Genomic DNA, 18,966 nt, shown 5'->3' with positions numbered 1-18,966 from the left:
CATAGAGAATAAAGGCATATGTTTGTCTGAATTTTGCAGTATTTTCACAGAAGGTTTCTTTTCAAGGGACCAGACAGATTATAGGGAGACTGAATGGTAGAGTGGAAAGGCATATAAGCCCAGATTTGCATTCGAGTTCTCCCCTTACCAATGCACCTTCAGGCAAGTTATTTAATCTCTCTAAACCTCAGTTTTCTCTTACATAATAATAAGCACAGTCCTGGGGTCAAATTCCAACACCAGTGAATACTAATCATGTAAGTATGGGGAAGTTAAATTAACTTTACTAAGCCTTACTTCCTTTACCTGTAAAACTGCATTACCAACAGCAAAATATGTTTCAAGAATTCAGCGAGACGGATGTCAAACCCCTGGTACACAGGGGACATTTCACTGCGTGACAACGAACACAGCTCCTGTGACTGGTATTTGGTCTGACCCTAACACCAGCTTTTCACAGTGCCCCACAGCCGTCTGGGGAAACAAAATTTTCCCCTCGGGGCCAGAGAGGAAAACTCACTGTGGCGTCGCTGAGGTTGCCACTGAGCCTTCTCTCTTCCCCAACACTTCCTCTTCAGGCAGGAAAGACAATATCCTCCACCAGGAAGCTCAAAACCGCTTTTGAGCACAAGGTGTGCTCCCACAAAGGAAACAACGGGTGACTGCTCAAGCCTAGCAGACCGCTTAAAGCACCCTGACGAAAGGGAATAATGCCGTCCTCAACAGCAATGATAAAATCACGCTGGTGAACATGACTCTCAATCCCAGTTCATTTACATTTTGAGTTCTTATAGTTGCACCTTATATAATTTGTCAATGTTATGTATTTTGGGGCCAGTATGTTCGGCACCATTTCCAACTAAAAGCGTGCAATAAACAGTTCTTACTGATAATCTCAAACCTCAACTGGCATTATAGAGCCATTAAGCTGGGGGTCAAGGGTCACTCTGTTAGAGACTGAGTTTGCTCCTTACCACTTCCCACTGGTTTATCGCAGCGATACAGCTGCCTAACCTCGTGGTGACTGCTGGGGCAGCTGCCAGCATCCTGCAGAGCGTTCCTTTCTCGGTCACAGCCTGTGCTTTGTACCCGCCCTTGTAAACAGGTGGCGTAGTGCAACCCCGCCATGGACAGCATGCCCTGGACAGCCTCCTCCTCCGTGCTCGTTGAGGTCGGGCATTCCCTACACAGCAGGAAACCGAAAACACGGGAGCCTGTTAAGTCTAATGACATTCTGGGAAACCGTGAAACTGAAAAAACGTTTTCGTATTCTTTCTATCACAATGTCCGGAGACTACTACCGCCAGCAGGCCCACCTTTTAACTGGAGCTTCACTTCTCGGTGTCTTCTGGCTCTTTTGAAGGAAGTTCCTCATCACATTAGATTCCTCCTTAAAGTTTGATGATATTTTTTGTTTCTTTTCATCACCTGAACTTTCAGACTCTTCAGTGGTGAAATTATTTTTCTGAGGTAAATTAAACGAAAGCAAAGTGCTATAAGAAATCTAACCAAGTCTGTACACAGTAACAAAAAATACATTCTCCAGGGAAAGTTAGAATCTTTTTTTTTAATCTTCACCCAAGGATATGTTTTATTTATTTTACAGAGAGGATAAGAGAGCGAGAGAAATACTGATGTAAGAAAGAAACACCAATTGGCTGCCTCCCATATACACCTCGACTGGGGATTGAACCACATCCCAGGCATGTGCCCTGACCAGCAATCAAATGTACAACCTCAGTTCTACAGAACAACGCTACAACCAACCGAGCCACCTGGCCAGGACAGGAAAGCTAGAATCTTAACCATCATGGAATTATTTCTGCATTTCTTATGAAAAAGTGAAAATCTCTAGTAACTACAGTAACATAATTCCAGAATAAAAAACACACAGTACAGGTTTTCTTTAAGGTAAAATGAAATATAACCTATGAGAAACATATCAAACAAAGCTACATTTATCGTGTCAATAGTCACAAGGTGTGCGTGCACGCATGTGTGTGTGCGTGTGTGTGACTATCACTACAGGGAGAGATCCTGTGCTTCAAAGGTCAGAGACACAGGTGAAGAAAAGTGGGTGCTCATTTTTACGTGAAATAACACACAAGTGCCAAGCTTGTGGGCATACCAGTGCAGTGCAATCAGGTCCAGAGTCTTCTGAATCAGAAATATCAGAATATTCCGATGATCGGTTCCTGAGTTCTGATTTCACACTTGTATAAAACCCTGAGAGGGAGGGCAGAAAGAGAAGGCCATGAACAGGGTGCTGTCTAAAGTCTGTCCAGCTTCCTGTCTTCGTCTCTCCTGCTCTGTCCTCTTTTCTCTCTCATCTTCTTCATTCTTTCTTCCTGAGGACTTTCTCTTCAGTTGACCAAGACACAGATCAAAGTGTATTCTAAAAACATTTACAGAATTTATTGGACATGATTATAAATTTCTTATTTGGAAATTTTAAAAATACATCTTCCCAGAAAATAAAGCCTTCAACACTAAAATAAGCTACAAAAAGCTTTTCAATTTCTCTTTTGCTGTGTTGCTTCCAATAGATAACAAAAAGATAACCGTCCTAAACCTAAAAAGCACTCACATAGACAGTGAATTCAACAAGCTCACACACCGGGCCTTGCCGCTGCCTCTTTCTTGCAGGGGCAACACCACAAAGCAGCCACCGACTGGCCACCTTCTCCCAGCACATGGGCAAATGCAGAGTTCCCAACTACAGCAATACCACACTTACCTGAAATTTGCAGGAATTAAGGTATTCAACACGGATGAAATAATGTTAATTATCTGGAACATTTACTTGTCGAATAGCACAATATTTAACTACTTCCTAAAATTGAAGATCCCCCAGAGGAGGAGGTATTATTTGACACACTGATGATGATAACCAATTAACAACCAAGTGGAGGCCCTCTTGTGAACAGGTAATGAAGGAAAACAATACGTGGATTACTAATAGCTTCAGGTCCACCAATTACACAGGTCTCCTAGTTCAGAAAACCATGTAAATATTAGCTGAAATTATTAGTGAAATCACATTCAACTTGTGACGGTTTTACTATTTGGAGCAGAGGCCCACACCATGTAAGAGCTCTTGTGTGACTCTTGTAAAGACGGTCGCCAGACGAGCGTGCCACTCACTTACGTGCACACACCCTAGTCACTAAGAAAGCCTTCCCCGGGCTCTACAGCTCGCTGGGCACCCACAGTCAGTTTCCCCCAAAGGAGAAACTACTCAGAAATATTGCAGATTCCTTGAGAGAGTATCGGAAACAAAACCGTCAATCCTAGTACAAATGTAAGAGCTTTAAAATCAGCAAGTTACTTCACAGAGCAGCACATTAGCAATCAACACATCTTTGCAATGACCACCAGAACAAACGTACTGGCAAGTGGTTTTTGAGATTCTTCATTCTCCACGGCCTCTATTTCTGAACTCTCTTCTATCTTCATTTTTGCCTTTTTTGTCCTTCTCTTATCCTCTTCATTTTCACTATCTACTGTATAGAGACTTTGATCTGCGAAGAGTTGTCTTTCATCTCTGTATATAGAGGGAGAAACACAGTCAGAAAACAGTGTGACCGGCCAAAAAGCACCCTCTACCTGCTTCATTTACGAGAGCGTGGAGGGCTGAGCCACCTCCCCTCACTTCAGTGAAGGAACCACCCGGACTGGACGTTCAGTAACCAGGGGGGAACCCCCACCCCCAAAGCTGACCGGCTGGATATTCTGATCTGGTTCACATACTTAATTATCCTTCCATTTGTAAGCAGCAGCCGTAGGTCATTGTCTTTTGCTCTCCACTCCGGCACCGTAGAAGACGGCTGGAGATGTTTGTTGAATTTGCCGTTCAGTTTAGAGCTCAAGATGTCCTTAAGATGTAAAAACAGGACTTAATCTCCGCCCTCAGACACACCTGCTTGACTGAAGGCACACAGTGTGCCACGGCCCCCGCCCTTGGCCCTGCATCCCAAACTGGTCCAGGCAGCCTCTGGGGCTGGGGGACAGGCAGCGTGTGCTCCTAAAACCAAACAGTTTCTAAAACCAAAGGGGCAAAGTGGTTTCTCTCTCCTAGAGCCATTAGCAGTAACCGTATCCTGAAAGTAGGACATAAAACTTGCATACAGTGAATTCAAAGACATTCCACTTTCCCAGGAAGTGCTAGCTGAGTCCTTCCCAGTTACCCTGCCTCTGACCTCATCCCTGGTCTTCCCACCAGGCACTGGCAGCAACTCACAGGTCACCACACTGCTCTCACTAGGAACAAAGGCCACCAGGTGACAGAAAGGCACACGGCAGCTGGTTTTTAATGCATAAAGAATATTTCCTTTCGTGGTAACTTTTTTCTGTAATAATAAATAGAACCTCTCATAACATGCTAACTCTTCTCTCAGATGGCTACAGGTTAAGGGGGTTTAGAACAACAATAAAATCTTAAAATAGTATAAATGAAGTTATACATCATTTAAAATATTCAAGAAAGTTACATTTTTCTATACAACTTTTAAAAATTGTAGTTCGGAGATACTGCTGTTTTGTTCATTTTAAATGATTGCCTATCCTCTACTTAAGATGTAACATTACGGAGGATACAGGTCTCACTGTGAACTCATTGCCATGTATTGGTTAGATGACCGTTCCCCGCCCCCCTCCCCTTGTCTATCAGGCCAGCATTCCTTAAACTTTAACGGGTTTATTCTAACAGTCATCCACGTGGGTGCTGTTGGGCCAGGGACAGGCTTTTGGCACCTGTTCTTCCCTCTGCTGGCAATACTGTCCCCCAAATCTGTGTATCCATCCAACTTCTTCCCACTCAGTGAGTGTCAGTTCAGAGGCCACCACCTGAGAGGCTCTGGGACCTCCTGAGCTAAAGCAGCCAGCCACCCCAACCCCTGTATTCTAGTGCTCTATTGTTTTGGCTTCATTACACTTATTGCCAGAAACTATACTGTTTTAACATACATCCCTGTCTCGAATCCCTCCAACCTGCACTAGGATGGAAGCTGCAGGAGCAACAGGGACTTAAGTGCTGCTCACTCTGGGATCTTCTCTAGAGCCTGCACGAGCACACGGCCTCGGTGAACGCTCGATCAACACGTCAGAGAACCAGGGAGACCTGGTCACCCTACCCCCGCGCTGATGCCCAGGAGGCTGAAGCACTGTCCCTGACACTGGCCCAATCACTGCTGACCCTACAATGTGAAGGGAAGATTAGATAACAGGAACGGACAGGCTGTTCTCTTCTTAAAGAACGTGAAGGAACAACCAAGTCTCTCTGTAATCGCGAGACACAGTACTTGCCTCTTCCCACGGACACATCTCCAGTCTCCTGAGGACCTCCCGGGTGTGGAGCTCCAGGATGTCTAAGTTCGAAGGGGTTCGGACAGAATGATCTCGAAGCTTCCTCATCTTCCGTCGGGAATGGTATGGGGAAGTCGCTTCACTGGAGGATCGTGAAACTGGACACACAGTAGGAATTCCCTGAGATTTAACTGGTTTGCCATTTTCCTCCTTTAAAAATTAAATTCAGAGTATTTTTATAACAGGGCTACACACATGCCTGACTAGGTAATCAGCCATACAAATATTTTAGAAAACAAAAAATGTTCAATTATATCAAAAAGACCAAATCATAAATTAGCGGCTTTACTGACGCCTGTACTTCCTTCCCACCACCCCGCCCACGTAACAACACACTGGGAACACACGGCCTTGACCACTTGAAAGGCTGTGCGGTAATGTAGTGCACACCAATAGCACCATTTGCTGGCCTAAGAGTGACTGGTAGTTAGTCAGGCTGCTTCCAGCTCTTCCCTGTGATGCGCACTCTGTCTCATGCATAGTTGCAGAAATCAATGACTGCTTTTTAAAGCAAAGCACACACCTATGTAGTTTTGAAAAGTTAAATTTTTGTAAGCATATCACGAAAAGTAGCAATCTACCCTCCCCCACCCCAGGTCCCATTCTCCGGCAGCAACCACTACCAACTTTTTAAAAACTGTAGTAACATACACATTATTTTGTAGCACATATGTGGTAAGATACATAATTTACCATTTTAGCCATTTTTATGCATAGAATTCGGTGGCATTAAGTACATTTCACATGGTTGTCCAACCACCACCATCCACCTCCAGAACTTGAACATTTTCCCAAACTTGCACTCTGTACCCATTAGACAGTAACTCCCCATTCCACCTACCCCCAGGGTCAGGGGGTCATTTGCCTCCAAATTTCTAAATAACATGGATATACCGGCATTTCTAGCTTTTTTACCTCTAGCTATATGACTACATTCCTACTATGCAAAGCAAGGTCTTAATTCTGGCATACCTCTCCTCAGTGCGCACATACTTCCCCTTCCTTTGAACTCAGTAAACATGATTTGCAACCCAGTGCCATATAACACGTTATTGTTACATTTCCCTTCCTTTACATTGTTTGATTTTTTTTTGAATTTACAACTGCCACTCTCCATCAGCTTGCTTTCTATCTACTTATCACTAATTAATTCCCAAATTCTCCACTAGAAAGACGCAAACATTCAAACCCAAGTTTATATTTTTCTTTGCAGACACCTCTCATGGATAGGATAGCCAGATAAAGTATAAGACATCCAGTTACGTCTGGATTTCAGATAAGCGACAAATACAGGCCTTTCAATCTCCTGATCCGTCACGGACTTGGCCGCTCTCTGGGCCTGCACACGTTGCCTGAAACCCTTCCTGACCTGCTCCCCTTCCCCCACGTCACACTGCACCCCTACCACCAGCCCTGGCCCTCACTTCCTATCCTTTCTCCCCTATTTTTTTCATAGCACTTGTTAATCCCTACTATACTCAAATATTTATGGCTAGCCTCTTACTAGTAAGCTCCATGGGCAGGGCTTTGCTTTGTTTGTGGCTCTGTGCCCATCCCTGATGGCACAAAGCACGAAGCAGGTACTAGGCACTTGCGGGAAGAATGAATTCCAGAGATCCTTCTTTTCTTGTTTACTCCCTCTTTGGGCGGGGGGGGGGGGGGGGGCAGCACACACTCTTAGCTTCCTGATAAAGGGCAACATGCGAGGTACATTTTTTGAGCTCTTACCTCTGACATCTTTATTTATTTTACCATATTCGATTTATAGCTCAGCTGAATACAGATGTGTATGTTGGCGCCCCCAAGCCCCAGAATGTTAAGGGCTTTGCTCCATTGTCTTCTGGTTTGCTGTGTTATTGTTGATAAACTTAATTCTATTCTCATTCCTCATTCTTTGCATACAACCCATACTACTTTCCCTAACACTTTTTCAGATGTGCTTTTTGTTACATGTATTCTGAAATTGGACCGCGATGTGCCTTGGCTTAGGTCTTTTTCACCCACTGCACTGGACACTTTGCAGGGCTATCAATCTGGGAAGACGTGCCCTTGAATTCTACAACTTCGATGGTTCCTCTGGTAATCCCTCATTTTCTCTGCTCTGTCTCTCTGGAGCTCCTATTATTTTGGTGATGACTTTATACAAGGACCTTCTAATTTTTCTGTCCTATTTGGGTCTTTTTAAAAAAAATTATAGGAGATTTCCCCAACTTTATCTTCCAACAATTCTACTAAATTTTTTTCTATTAATTTATTCAAGAACCTCTTTTCCTTCCTCTTTGAATGTTCCTTTGTGACAGCCTCCTGTCCCTTTCTCATAGAGGCAGTTATTTACTAATTTCTCTCCTGAGACTAGCAATTATATTTGAGTTTGGGGCTAAAGACTTATTTATTGGTTGTTTCTTCTGAGTAATTTTTTCTGCTGTATTTTTGTCTTTGTCTTCAAAACTCTTCTTAGCTCTCTATGCATTTTTTTAAAGATTTTATTTATTTGTCTTTAGAGAGGAAGGAAAGAAGAGAAGGAGAGAAATATCAATGTATGGTTGCCTCTCGTGGGTCCCCTGCTGGGAACTGGCCTGCGACCCAGGCATGTGCCCTGACTGGGAATCGAACTGCGATCGTGTGGTTCGTAGGCCTGCGCTCAATCCACTGACCTACACCAGCCAGGCCTGCATTTTAAAAAGGAAGTATTATTAAAGAGCTAATGTTTTCAACCAGTGGTGCTAAGAAAGCAAAGTAAACATTTGCAGGGAAATGACTTGACTTATGCTATACACTAAAATTCAAAGGTGGCCATTTACCTAGGTGTAAGAAGCTTTTAGAAAAAAATAGAAAGTATTTTTCATGACCTTGGGGTAGACAAAGATTTTTAGAGAGTACACAAAATAACACTAACTACAAAAAAATAATTGATAAACTAAATTTCTTTAAAATTAAAAGTTTCTGCTCATGAAAAGACACCATAATGTAATGAAAGGATATGCCACAGGCTGTGGGTAAATATTAGCTTTTATATGTATAGATGAATGAATGCATGCCAAATGATGAAGAACTTGTATTCAAAATACACAGTATAATGAACTACAAATCAATAAAACTACATACTTTTTTAAACAAAAACTTCAAAGAGATACAACATAATATTTACATAATATTTACTTCCCTTAATATTTAAGAGAAGATATACAAATGCCATAGACATGAAAATGTACCTGTCATTAATCTTTAGGAAAATGCAAGTTAACACCGCAATGAAATAATATTTCATACTCTCTAGAATAGAGAAATGAAAAAAATAAAAAAGACAGAAAACAACAGATACTGGTGAGGAAACAAAATAACTAGAATGCCCACACATCACTGATGGAGGTATGAAATGGTGTAACCACTTTGGAAAACTGGCAAATTTTCACAAAGTTAAAATTCACTTACCCTATGGCTCAACAACTCTATTCCCAGGTATTTATCCAAGAAAAATGAAAACATACATTTAACACAAAAGACATGTAAGAGTGATCATAACAGTTTTATTCATAATGGCCAAATCTGCATATAACCCAATCGCCATCAGCAAAAGAATGGAAGACAGACTGTGGCACGTTCATTCAATGGTGCACCACTCAGCAACGAGGAAGAGCTGACACATACGACGACGTGGATGATTCTCAAAAGCGTAATGTGAGTGGAAGAAGCCAGACACCAAAACAGTACAAACTGCATGACTACCTTTATCTGAATTTCAAGGAGAAGCAAAACTAATCTCTGGAGACAACAGAGGTCAGGAAGACTGACTAGGAGGAGGCCAGAATGGACTTCTGGGGGAAGAGAACTGATTTGTACGCCAATTGGAATATTGGTTATACAGGTGCACACCTTTGTCAACTCTCAGATTGCCCTCACGACCTGCACATTTCACTGTGTGTAAAAGAGAAGAAGCTAACTGGGAGCTCTGAGTGGGGCTTTGGTCACTGGTGGCTTCACCACTGGTCAGTAGCAGTGAACCTGCTTCCTGGCCAGACTGCCGGTAGAAGCCAAGGAGCAGCTGCAGCGTCCACTACGTGCACTATCGCTTAATCCTTTTCAGTTTGAAACCCATGTCCCTCCCTGGGCTCAGTGTTCCCTCGTCCACAATCTCAAGTCCGACCTCTCAAAAATTGAACCTCTAGTGTTCTGCATGTGTGAAGGCAGGAATTTGGAAATCAATTCATTTCTTAAATATATCTTCAATCAATCCTGTCTCAGTGCTACCTCCACCCTCATGTTCAGAGGGTCCTTCAGAAAAACTCTGGTAGATTTTTTTGAAGATTCCGTACAAATTAAGACCTGTTCCTGGTCTTCCCCTACTGCCCACACAGGTCTCAGCTCTCTGGTCTGCTAAATCAGTTACCACTTGTACATTTCTTTTCCAGCTTCCAAAATCCAGTTGGAATCTTCATCTTTATTATGCTCTTTGTCTTCAAAGATGTCTTTTTTAAAAAAAGATTTTATTTATTTATTTTTAGAGAGAGAGGAAGGGAGGAAGAAAGAGTGGGAGAGAAACATGAATGTGTGGTTAACTCTTGAGTGCCTCCTACTGGGGACCTGGCCCACAGCCCAGGCATGTGCCCTGACTGGGAATCGAACTGACGACTCTTTGGTTCACAGGCCAGTGCTCAGTCCACTGAGCCACACCAGCCAGGGTGAAGATGTCTTTTTTAATTCTTTTACTGCATCATTTTGGTACCAAGAGTTAACAGTGGTAAGCATTCATGTTTAATCTACCAACTTTAATTGGAATACTCTTCATTTATGTAATTAAAGTGAAACTGTTAAGTCGAGGTATATGCCACTTAGAAAGCATAAACTAATCTATTCCTACCATCAGGGAGAGAACAAGAAATTTTATTTTTGCCAACTTGATAAATGATCATATGAAATCATACATTATTTGACAAAATGTGGTTGAATTCTTTTTCACATACTGAGACTATTTTTATTGGATTAGCCAATTTTTATTTTTCTTTAGTGAAATACCTGTATGTTTTCTTTGCACATTTTTCTACTGCCCATTTGTTGCCTCCTGTGCTGCCTACCCTTTGATTAAAACAAAATACTATGTTGACTATTTTTGTCCATTTATTCTTTCAGGTGCATTCACCATTTAAAATTTATAATATTAATTTGCAATTGACATATTTCAGAGATGACCCTCCCATTTATCCAAATATTTTTACTTCCCACAGTAAAGATTTATAGTATTTCATACAAACCCACAACTTTCTCGTTGAGTTTCTTCTTAGTCTGGGTTGTTACATGAGATTTGTATATTTATACATTTACATACATAAGATTATATTTGTGTCTTTTGATTTAAAATCTATATGCAATTACTATCACTCTTTATAATTAAAAACAATTTTTTACTATTATAAGTGGACATATTGAGAACAACATACACTATTCTATCAAAGGATGTCGAACCCAGCATCTTAGTAGCTATTAGGTGCATCCACTTGCCAGTCCCCCAACACAGACCTAATCTGAGTTGTTCAATTACCGGTTAGCCTCCATTCCTCCACTTAATTTCCTTTCAGTTCAAGCTAAACACTAACAGAACCACCTTCTTGAATAATTACTTTAATTAAAACCTGCTTTCTTTAATTCCTAAAATAGCTCCTAATTGATAAATTAAAACACATAATTTAAAATTCTGTGGGCTTTTATCAAAGGGTATTTGCCCAACAAACGTGGTGTAATATTTTCAGTTGAGTGGTTCTCCTTGCCCCACCCCATTGGTATCTTCCCTCTTTCCAACCCAGCTGCACCTGGCTCCACTTACCTTACATTTCCTCTCTTCTTCCAATGACTAAAAAGCACATATTCATCTCTGCATAAATGAAATGAACTTGATCTGAAAGGTTTGTTTATTCTGTGCTTCTGGTTTTTGGAGTAACCTGGAGTAACCTGGTAACCTCACTTCCTTACCACTTCAGTACGATACAACCCTCTAAATTTCTCTCTAGGACTTTAAGAACCTGGGAACCTGAGATTGTTTCTAAGACTTAGGTCATTCTGGGTTTTTTTTTCTTTAAGTGCATAAGAGCTTTCAGATGTTCATAGTGTGGAGGTAGATCTATCCGCTTCTCAAAGCATATAGGAACCACGAAATAGATGATAGTTTCTACTCTTACCTCTATTGCTCGAATGACTTTAGAAAGTTCTTTAATGAGATGTCCAGGTCTAACATTGTCTGGAATTTCAAAGGCATGTTCGGATACAAGCTGCATGTGGATTAGCAAAGACAAAAATAACCAAAGTTACTTACACTTACTATGTAAAAAACTAATTTATTAAACCAATTTTGGGGTCCTCCAGATTTTACAGACATAGCTAAATACTAATAAGCCAAGTCTCAGAGGACGCACAGCTCGTGCGATACCTTCTAAGGAGATCCTCTCGAACTGAGTTCAAGATGAATTTGTCACACAGTGAATTTTGCTTTACATTGAGTAGGTACTCTAGACCCAAAGCAGTGCTACCATAGTTAGTTAAGTAACTAATTAAGACTAACATTTAATTCATAATGCTAACACTTAATTCATAATACACAAGGATTTGTAAGTAGCAACACAGGCACTGAAATAACCCTAGTCCACTGGCACAAGAGCTGTGCGACGGAAGCATAAAGGAAGGCCACACTACTTCCCAATGGAGATCTGGGATGGCCTCTTGGGGGAGGTGAGACTCAAATGCAAACAATCAGACCCCATTTTAGTGAAAATGGAAAGCTTCTGCTTGAACCCTGACCTCCTTTTTTCCACCCTTACACAAGTCTAGCAGAGGGGTGAGGGCACAGGCGCTGCAACCACAGAGACCTGCACGTGCGTCCTGGCTCCGCCAGGTATCTTGGGAAAGTGTTCACACTCCTTGAACCTCGGCCACCCCACCTGTCAAATGGGGGTGAAGGTAGCACCCAGACCTCATATCGGTGCTGTGAGGATGAACTTAGTGGTGGATGTAAAGACTAAGCACAGTAGTTAGCCGCTATGAGAGCTCAGTTATTCTAGATTAACATGTTCATTTCCTCATCAATATCCTAAATACACTTGAATTACTTTTCCAGCTTAAAGAAATACTGAGGCACTTTATCCTCATAGAAACATACACCAGTACATCTGTATATACTGTATAATAAACTGCATGTTGTATTTAAAGCATGGTTTCTATTCCCCCTACTACAGCTCCTCCTGCCGCATAGCCTGAAGATTCGTTTTCCTGATCTTACCAGAAAAAAAAACCATATTTCACCAAAGCAAACTACTTACTTCTTTTTTCATCCATAATTTTAAAGCAGTGTGCAGTGCTTTCACGCCCTGTACTAAGTAAGTTTGAGGCTGGAAACCGTCTTCTCTCAGTTCTGTGGGCAAGGAAGAGGCGTGGAAAGGAGGTGAGTGTTCCGGAGATAAAGGCATTAACTTTAGATTTCGAGAACCACCACATACAAAACTGCATCACTTCCAGATTAGCGGAAAGGGAAAGAAGTGAATAAACGACTGAAAGGGCAAGAAAGAAAAAAATCCCCAAATTACATTATATGTGATCGCACTAAATGCTCAAGTTGAAAGCAAGTTCCCAAACGTGACACGCCGAGGGAGAGACAGGTCGCGGAATGACAGCAGCAGGAAGCCCCTCACACGACGTCCACAAATGGACAAAACCGCACCATTTCAATGTGTGACGTGAGTGCTAAAGCAGAAGAGGAGGATTATCACGGACGTCGGGTAGGGGTTCTCTCTCGAAGGGAAGGAGGCCCATGGAAAAATAGGAGTCGTGACCAGGGTACCGGTGAGGCTAGCCCCTGCTGCCCTGGGGCAGAGGCGTTCTGAGTGACAGCCTCGAAATTCTCTAAATTGTACAGGAGTGTGTGCGTGTGCGTGTGCAATCTATACAACTGACTGCGGGCACACGAGATGTCGATGTCATAAAGGTAAACGCACACACTCCCCACAAATGTCCCTTTCCAAGTCAATTATCTAAAACTCATTTAAAATAGAGCAGAGGTGGTCTCCAGCTCAGGCCAGCTGAAGCAAAAGTGAAAGACTTTGTTCTTGCCCGGCGGCTACTCTACTTACACAAAGCCCAGGCCTCACTGTTTTACTGTCACTGACACTGAATTCAGTTAAGAATCTCATGCAAGCCACCCTCATTCACTCTATCAGATAAGCCTGTAATGGCCTGAGAGATGGCAAATAACAGGCCACAAGAAGAAGTCAAAAGGTGGGGGATGGAAGGACAACAGCACAGGAGACCACCACTCCTGATTCCAGGACGAGTGCCTAGGAGACCGCCCTGGTGTGGCGGTCCTTCGGCTCCGCCCTCTGTGGGATGGGACCGACACACTAGCACTGCCAAGTACCCTGTACTGATCTGGCTGATGGAATTAAAAACACTTTAACACCAACCTGCAAATATCCTTGTACAGTAATCTTTTTAAAATTTACTTTAATGTGTAAGGTTGTTTTCAATCAGGCCTCGATGGTCCTGAACTCTCGGAGGCCCAACACAAAGGCTAAATCACTCTAAGACTAAGCAATCTGCTGCTCTGGCTGCAAGAAGAACAGCAAGGTTTCGTCTTTCAGATAAATTCTCAATTTGTTCTAAAAAGCTGATTGATGAGCCCCTCTCAGACATCAGGGCGAAAGCCTCACCCCAGGGGTGTCTCTGTGTGTGTGTTGTTGAGGAAAGATGGTAGATGTGCTCTGAACACAGAGTACTGAATCACCCATCTCTAATCTGGAGGGTTCGGTCACTGGGTTGCATTTCCAGGAAGCAAGAAGATTTCTAGGTGTTTTTGTAAGTATTTAAAAGTGTTCCTATTTCTCTGGGCTTCCAGTTGGACAGGAGACTGTGCACTTTAAAGTCTAGAATCTTACTGGAAACTACAGATGGCAACTCTATGGTCCGCTGTGACATTCCTGCAGCCACAAAAAGTCCCTGAAAACACTAAAAGACTTATATAAGAAAAAGAAGATGAAAACTATGAACAGTGAAAGGACAGCAAACTCACAGTTATCAACAACCACACCTAAAACAAAATCAAACCAAGAGGACAGCTAGATCAGGAGCAGAACCATAGAAATGGAGATCATATGGAGGGTTAGCAACAGGGGAGTGGGAGGAGGAGAGAGAGGGAAAAGGTACAGAGAATAAGTAGCATAGAGGGTAGGTAGAAAATAGACAGGGGGAGGGCGAGAATAGTATGGGAAATGAAGAAGCTGAAGAACTTATGACACATGGACATGAACTAAAGTGGGGGGATGTGGGTGGGAGGGGGTGTGCGGATGTAGGGGAATGAAGCAGGGGAAATGGGACAACTGTAATAGCATAATCAATAAAATATAACTTTAAAAAAGATTTTATTCATTTATTTGTAGAGAGGGGCCGGGAGTGAGAAAGGGGGGGAGAACATCAGTCGTAAGTGCCCCCCACCCTGAGGACCAATCCCACAACCCAAGCCTGTGCCCTGACCAGGTATCAAACCAGTGACATTTCGCTTTGTGGGATGACACCCAACCAACTGAGCCACACTGGCCAGGGCTCCTTGTGCAACTTTCACATGGAAAAAGAAATAAATGTCTGGAATAGACTTTATATTTAACCTGTTTATATCGGTTTCTGCTTGGAATTAATCATAATAGTAGCACTATTTGCAAATGGACTGGACAAGGTAGACAACACAAAACGAGATAAACTGTGTTCTCATGGGCACGAATGCATGACAAGCCAAAACAAAACAAAAAAAGGATAAAAGAAGTGATACCAGTTTCCAACTTAACTGCTCAAAGGTTACTAATCCAAAGGTGAAATACGAAACCTGAACTTCTACAGAGAAAAGGTAGCTTTCAAGTTTAAATAAAGGGGTAACCGATGCCCAAACAAACACTGTTCCTCACCCACAGACACAGACACAGACACAGAGCCAGTACGGGCTGGTCTGCGCTCACAGGCGCCTCCTGCTGGCCGGCATGGCAGCACTACAGTAGCGGCACAGGCACCGCCTGGTTCTCTCAGGACATGAAAACTATGTCCTTGATTGTAAGAGAATGACTTGGGAACGCATGTTACATAACAGTCTCTTGGCTTAAGCTGCACTTTTGCAAGTGAGGCACTTCTGCGTGCCTGACAGTGCGTGCAGGCCACTGGAGTGCCAGGTGAGATGAATGTTTCCCAACATTACCTGTTCTGATCCAGCAGTTCATGGATCTGCTTTTCTAGGTCTGTGGATTAGAGACTCTGATTTGCTTTAAAGGTTCTTAACAGAGCAAATCATGCATTTAAAAAAGCAAAATAGCCCTAAGATGGGTAGCTCAGCTGGTTAGAGTGTTGTCCTGACACACCAAGGCTGTGGGTTCGATCCCCAGTCAGAGCACACACAAGAAGCAACCAATGACACATAAATAAGTGGAACAACAAGTCGATGTTTCCCTCTCTCTCAAATCAATCCATAAATAGGTAAAACAGAGGCAACAGCAACTCTTTCAGTGGCTTTTAGTGAATTTACTAACACCATGCATCATGTCACACAATAAAATGGACAGGTTATTAATTACCTTTCAAGGTTTCCAGCAAGTTTTTGGCTACAAACCAACATATGGCTTCAAAAAAAGGGAATTTGAAAAGATCTGGTGTTTTTAGCCTTTTTTCCATCTCATAACACCTATAAAATATAATTTGAAGAGATTTAATATTAATATTAGCATTTCAAAGTTAAATGAAAGCCACCAAGTTCAGGAAAATAAAATAAGCAGGCAACATGTAAGACCAATCAAGTGCTGTATATTTCTTACTATGACATTTGGGTAAGACTAAATTGTGATCTTATCCAAGTCTGCCCTGAACAAATTTGACAGTATACTAAAGAATTACACTGGCCTTCAAAAAGATCACGCGGTGGGATTTTTGTCCTAGTCTTAACGGAAGGACTTTCACAAGGGTTCTGCTATGAAAAACAAGACAACATGTTTACGAGTCAATTCCACGTGCTGGACAGCATTGCGACGCCCACTCAGGTTTTCCTTAGTCTCCACTAAGCATTCGAGCTCAAACCCACACACAGTGCTGTCAAGGGGAGAGGACAGGAACCACGGGTTGCCACAGTGTTCGCCGTCTGTGGGGGTCCTCAAACAGCCCACACGCCAGGGCCCCTCCTCCTCTGGGGATAGCTCAGGTGCAAAGAGGCAAGATCCACACTGAGCAGTGTGGGAGCTCACCTGGCTTAAAGCTTCTTGTAATACCGCGACAGACGCATCACATCCAGGGCTCTCCACGGGCAGGCCACGCTACAAGAGTCCCCACACGCAGGAAAGCCCTCCTACAGTGCATGGCTCCCTACCGACTACTTCCGGCTCTCCCAGCCCCGACTACGTGGCTTATCAACCAGGCGTCACTGCCACAGCAGGCCTCCCAGGGGCACGGAGTGCACCAAGGTCAATTCTCACACAGAAAGGGGAACAGCCATTAACCCTTTCTCCGCCGCAAAATCAAAGAGGGTGGTCTGACCGCCGTCCTGACCCAGGGCAGCTGGACTGTGCCCAGCACCACAGGTCACACTGAGTCTGGCTGGACCGCGTTCACCTCTCTCACCGTAAAAACCGCCAAAGGGGAGTCCATATATTTTTATAAAGTTCTGAAATCTGGGGAGACATTTAGTCTCAGACTGCAGAAAGTATTCTTTTTTTAATTTCCGATTTGAAATGCATCAAGGTGTCTTCCTGTCAAAATTTTAAAGCACCACTTTTGTTCAAAGGTCCTACTCTTATCATTTCTCAGGGCCTATCTCCACGAGATGTCAATCGAAATGTGTTGCCGAAACTTTGAAACAACGTCCTAATTAAGAAAGGACAAGAGACGCTTTAAACCCTGACGACACTGACCTGAGCTGCATGCCGATGTTCAGGTTATGCAGGAAGTTCCCCCCGAAAGCCATACAGTCCTGAGAAGTGAGCACAGCATGAATCCATCCTGAAACGGGCCAGAGTATACAAATCAGTGACTTCTCGGTATTTAAACCAAACAAATGTTTATCTACCTGTGAAGTAAGGAGCTCAAAAATATCACCATCGGTTTACTTCATACTCCAGTGGCAGGAAAGTTAATGTCTATAAAATCTACGAATTCATCCAAATATTTATTGAAGGCTTATCATATACCAGTTCTATACTGACTCTGAGGAAACAAACGCATTGGCCTAAAATCACAGTACAAGATAGGGAAGGTTTCTGCAAAGCTGGGGTTGCGGCCATTTTAGTTTTTTTAATTTTTTTAAAAATCCAACTTTGTATTAAAGGTTTTTACTCCAAATCAAGTCAAATCTGGTTAGAATGAAGCACGCCCATTGAAGTGAATTGAACACTGAGACTGGCTGAACGCGTCGCTCCGCTCGTCTCTGGAATGAACGCGCCCCCTCGGGACAAGCAGAGCAGGGCCCTGGGACCCCACCGGACACCCATCCCTAACAAGGGGAAGGGGGGGTCTCCCACAGCTCATTAGGGAGCGTTTGGTTTCTATAAATGCAGATGCTGGCAATCAAAATGTCTTATTTTCCCATAAAAATATTTTCAAAGTGAAAAACATTTCTAAGAGATGATGTCTAACTTTTGAAAGAAATGTCCACAGACTAAACACAGACTTCATGTAGGCATACATACAAACAAATACATTTGGATGTAAAAAATAGCTGTTAAAAAAGATCCCATTTTCTTCATATTTTATCATCTTTTCATGCCTCACTGTGCTATGACACAGTATCAAAAGACTGACTTTCAAGCTGCGCCCATTTGTGTGCTCAAAGGCACAAAGCCTTGAGCTTGACCCTGAAACACCAACGAGAAGTCTGTCGGCTACAACCCCTACAGATCGGTGGTTATCACAGAGTCCGCACTGCCTGTATGGGAAACTTTAGGGGGCTTCCTTCAACTGTCACAATGATCAGGGGCATCACTGCCATCTCATGAGTGGGAGCCAGGAGTTCAAGACGCAGGACAGTGCCACACGGCAAGAAACTGCCCTGCGTGACCGAGGACTCACAAATTTCTGCAGGGCATTCATTTAGTACAAAATCTGCCACGAACTGTCTGAGCCTAGAAACTACAACTTCATTATATATGCAAGCAGAGCAATTTTTGCATGGTTTTGGCATAATTTCCAGGAATACAACTGTTCTGTCAACTGAAGAAAATTGTACTTTAGTTTGTGTGGGACTTTATCAGTGGCCAACTACCTTGGGGAAAAACTGCAATGCCCGTAACGGTGGTTCTCCAGGTCTCCAGACCACCAGCAGCAGCAGCAGCAGCAGCAGCAGCATCGGTCAGGAACTTGTTAGAATGCAAATGGTCAGGCCTCACCCCAGACCCACTGAATCGTAAGTGCTGGGGGTGGGAACCAGCAATCTGTGTTAATACACCGCCCAGGAGACCGTGATGCCCGAGGAAGTCTGAGAACTACTAATCGACACCGACACTACAGAGTCTGAGTTGCCAGTCAAACGCCTGCACTGGTTTTCTGGCTTATTCCTCTGTTTCGCTTGGTCGCCTAAGGCTGCTGTGCCTGAGCAGACACATTTTG

The 18,966-nt window shown here is 43.0% G+C and overlaps 1 protein-coding gene across 1 annotated transcript in view; it reads right to left on the bottom strand.

Annotated features, from left to right (window-relative positions):
- The window catches only part of KDM7A (lysine demethylase 7A), a 72,712-nt gene that overhangs the window by 10,297 nt on the left and 43,449 nt on the right, over positions 1-18,966 (bottom strand). The window contains exons 8-17 of the mRNA XM_037049075.1: positions 17,277-17,364; positions 15,954-16,060; positions 12,669-12,760; positions 11,535-11,624; positions 5,305-5,514; positions 3,751-3,875; positions 3,390-3,544; positions 2,129-2,226; positions 1,317-1,465; positions 975-1,183 (exon numbers count right to left, since the gene is read on the bottom strand). Coding sequence (XP_036904970.1) covers positions 975-1,183; positions 1,317-1,465; positions 2,129-2,226; positions 3,390-3,544; positions 3,751-3,875; positions 5,305-5,514; positions 11,535-11,624; positions 12,669-12,760; positions 15,954-16,060; positions 17,277-17,364 — 1,323 coding nt within the window. The remainder of the gene's footprint in view (positions 1-974; positions 1,184-1,316; positions 1,466-2,128; positions 2,227-3,389; positions 3,545-3,750; positions 3,876-5,304; positions 5,515-11,534; positions 11,625-12,668; positions 12,761-15,953; positions 16,061-17,276; positions 17,365-18,966) is intronic.

Source organism: Sturnira hondurensis, unplaced genomic scaffold (genome assembly GCF_014824575.4).
Source record: "Sturnira hondurensis isolate 20B ecotype Veracruz unplaced genomic scaffold, ASM1482457v3 Scaffold0006437, whole genome shotgun sequence".
Classification (NCBI taxonomy): Eukaryota; Metazoa; Chordata; class Mammalia; order Chiroptera; family Phyllostomidae; genus Sturnira; species Sturnira hondurensis.
Note: the sequence above shows the minus strand (reverse complement) of the source record. Positions and strands in the feature narration are given on the sequence as shown.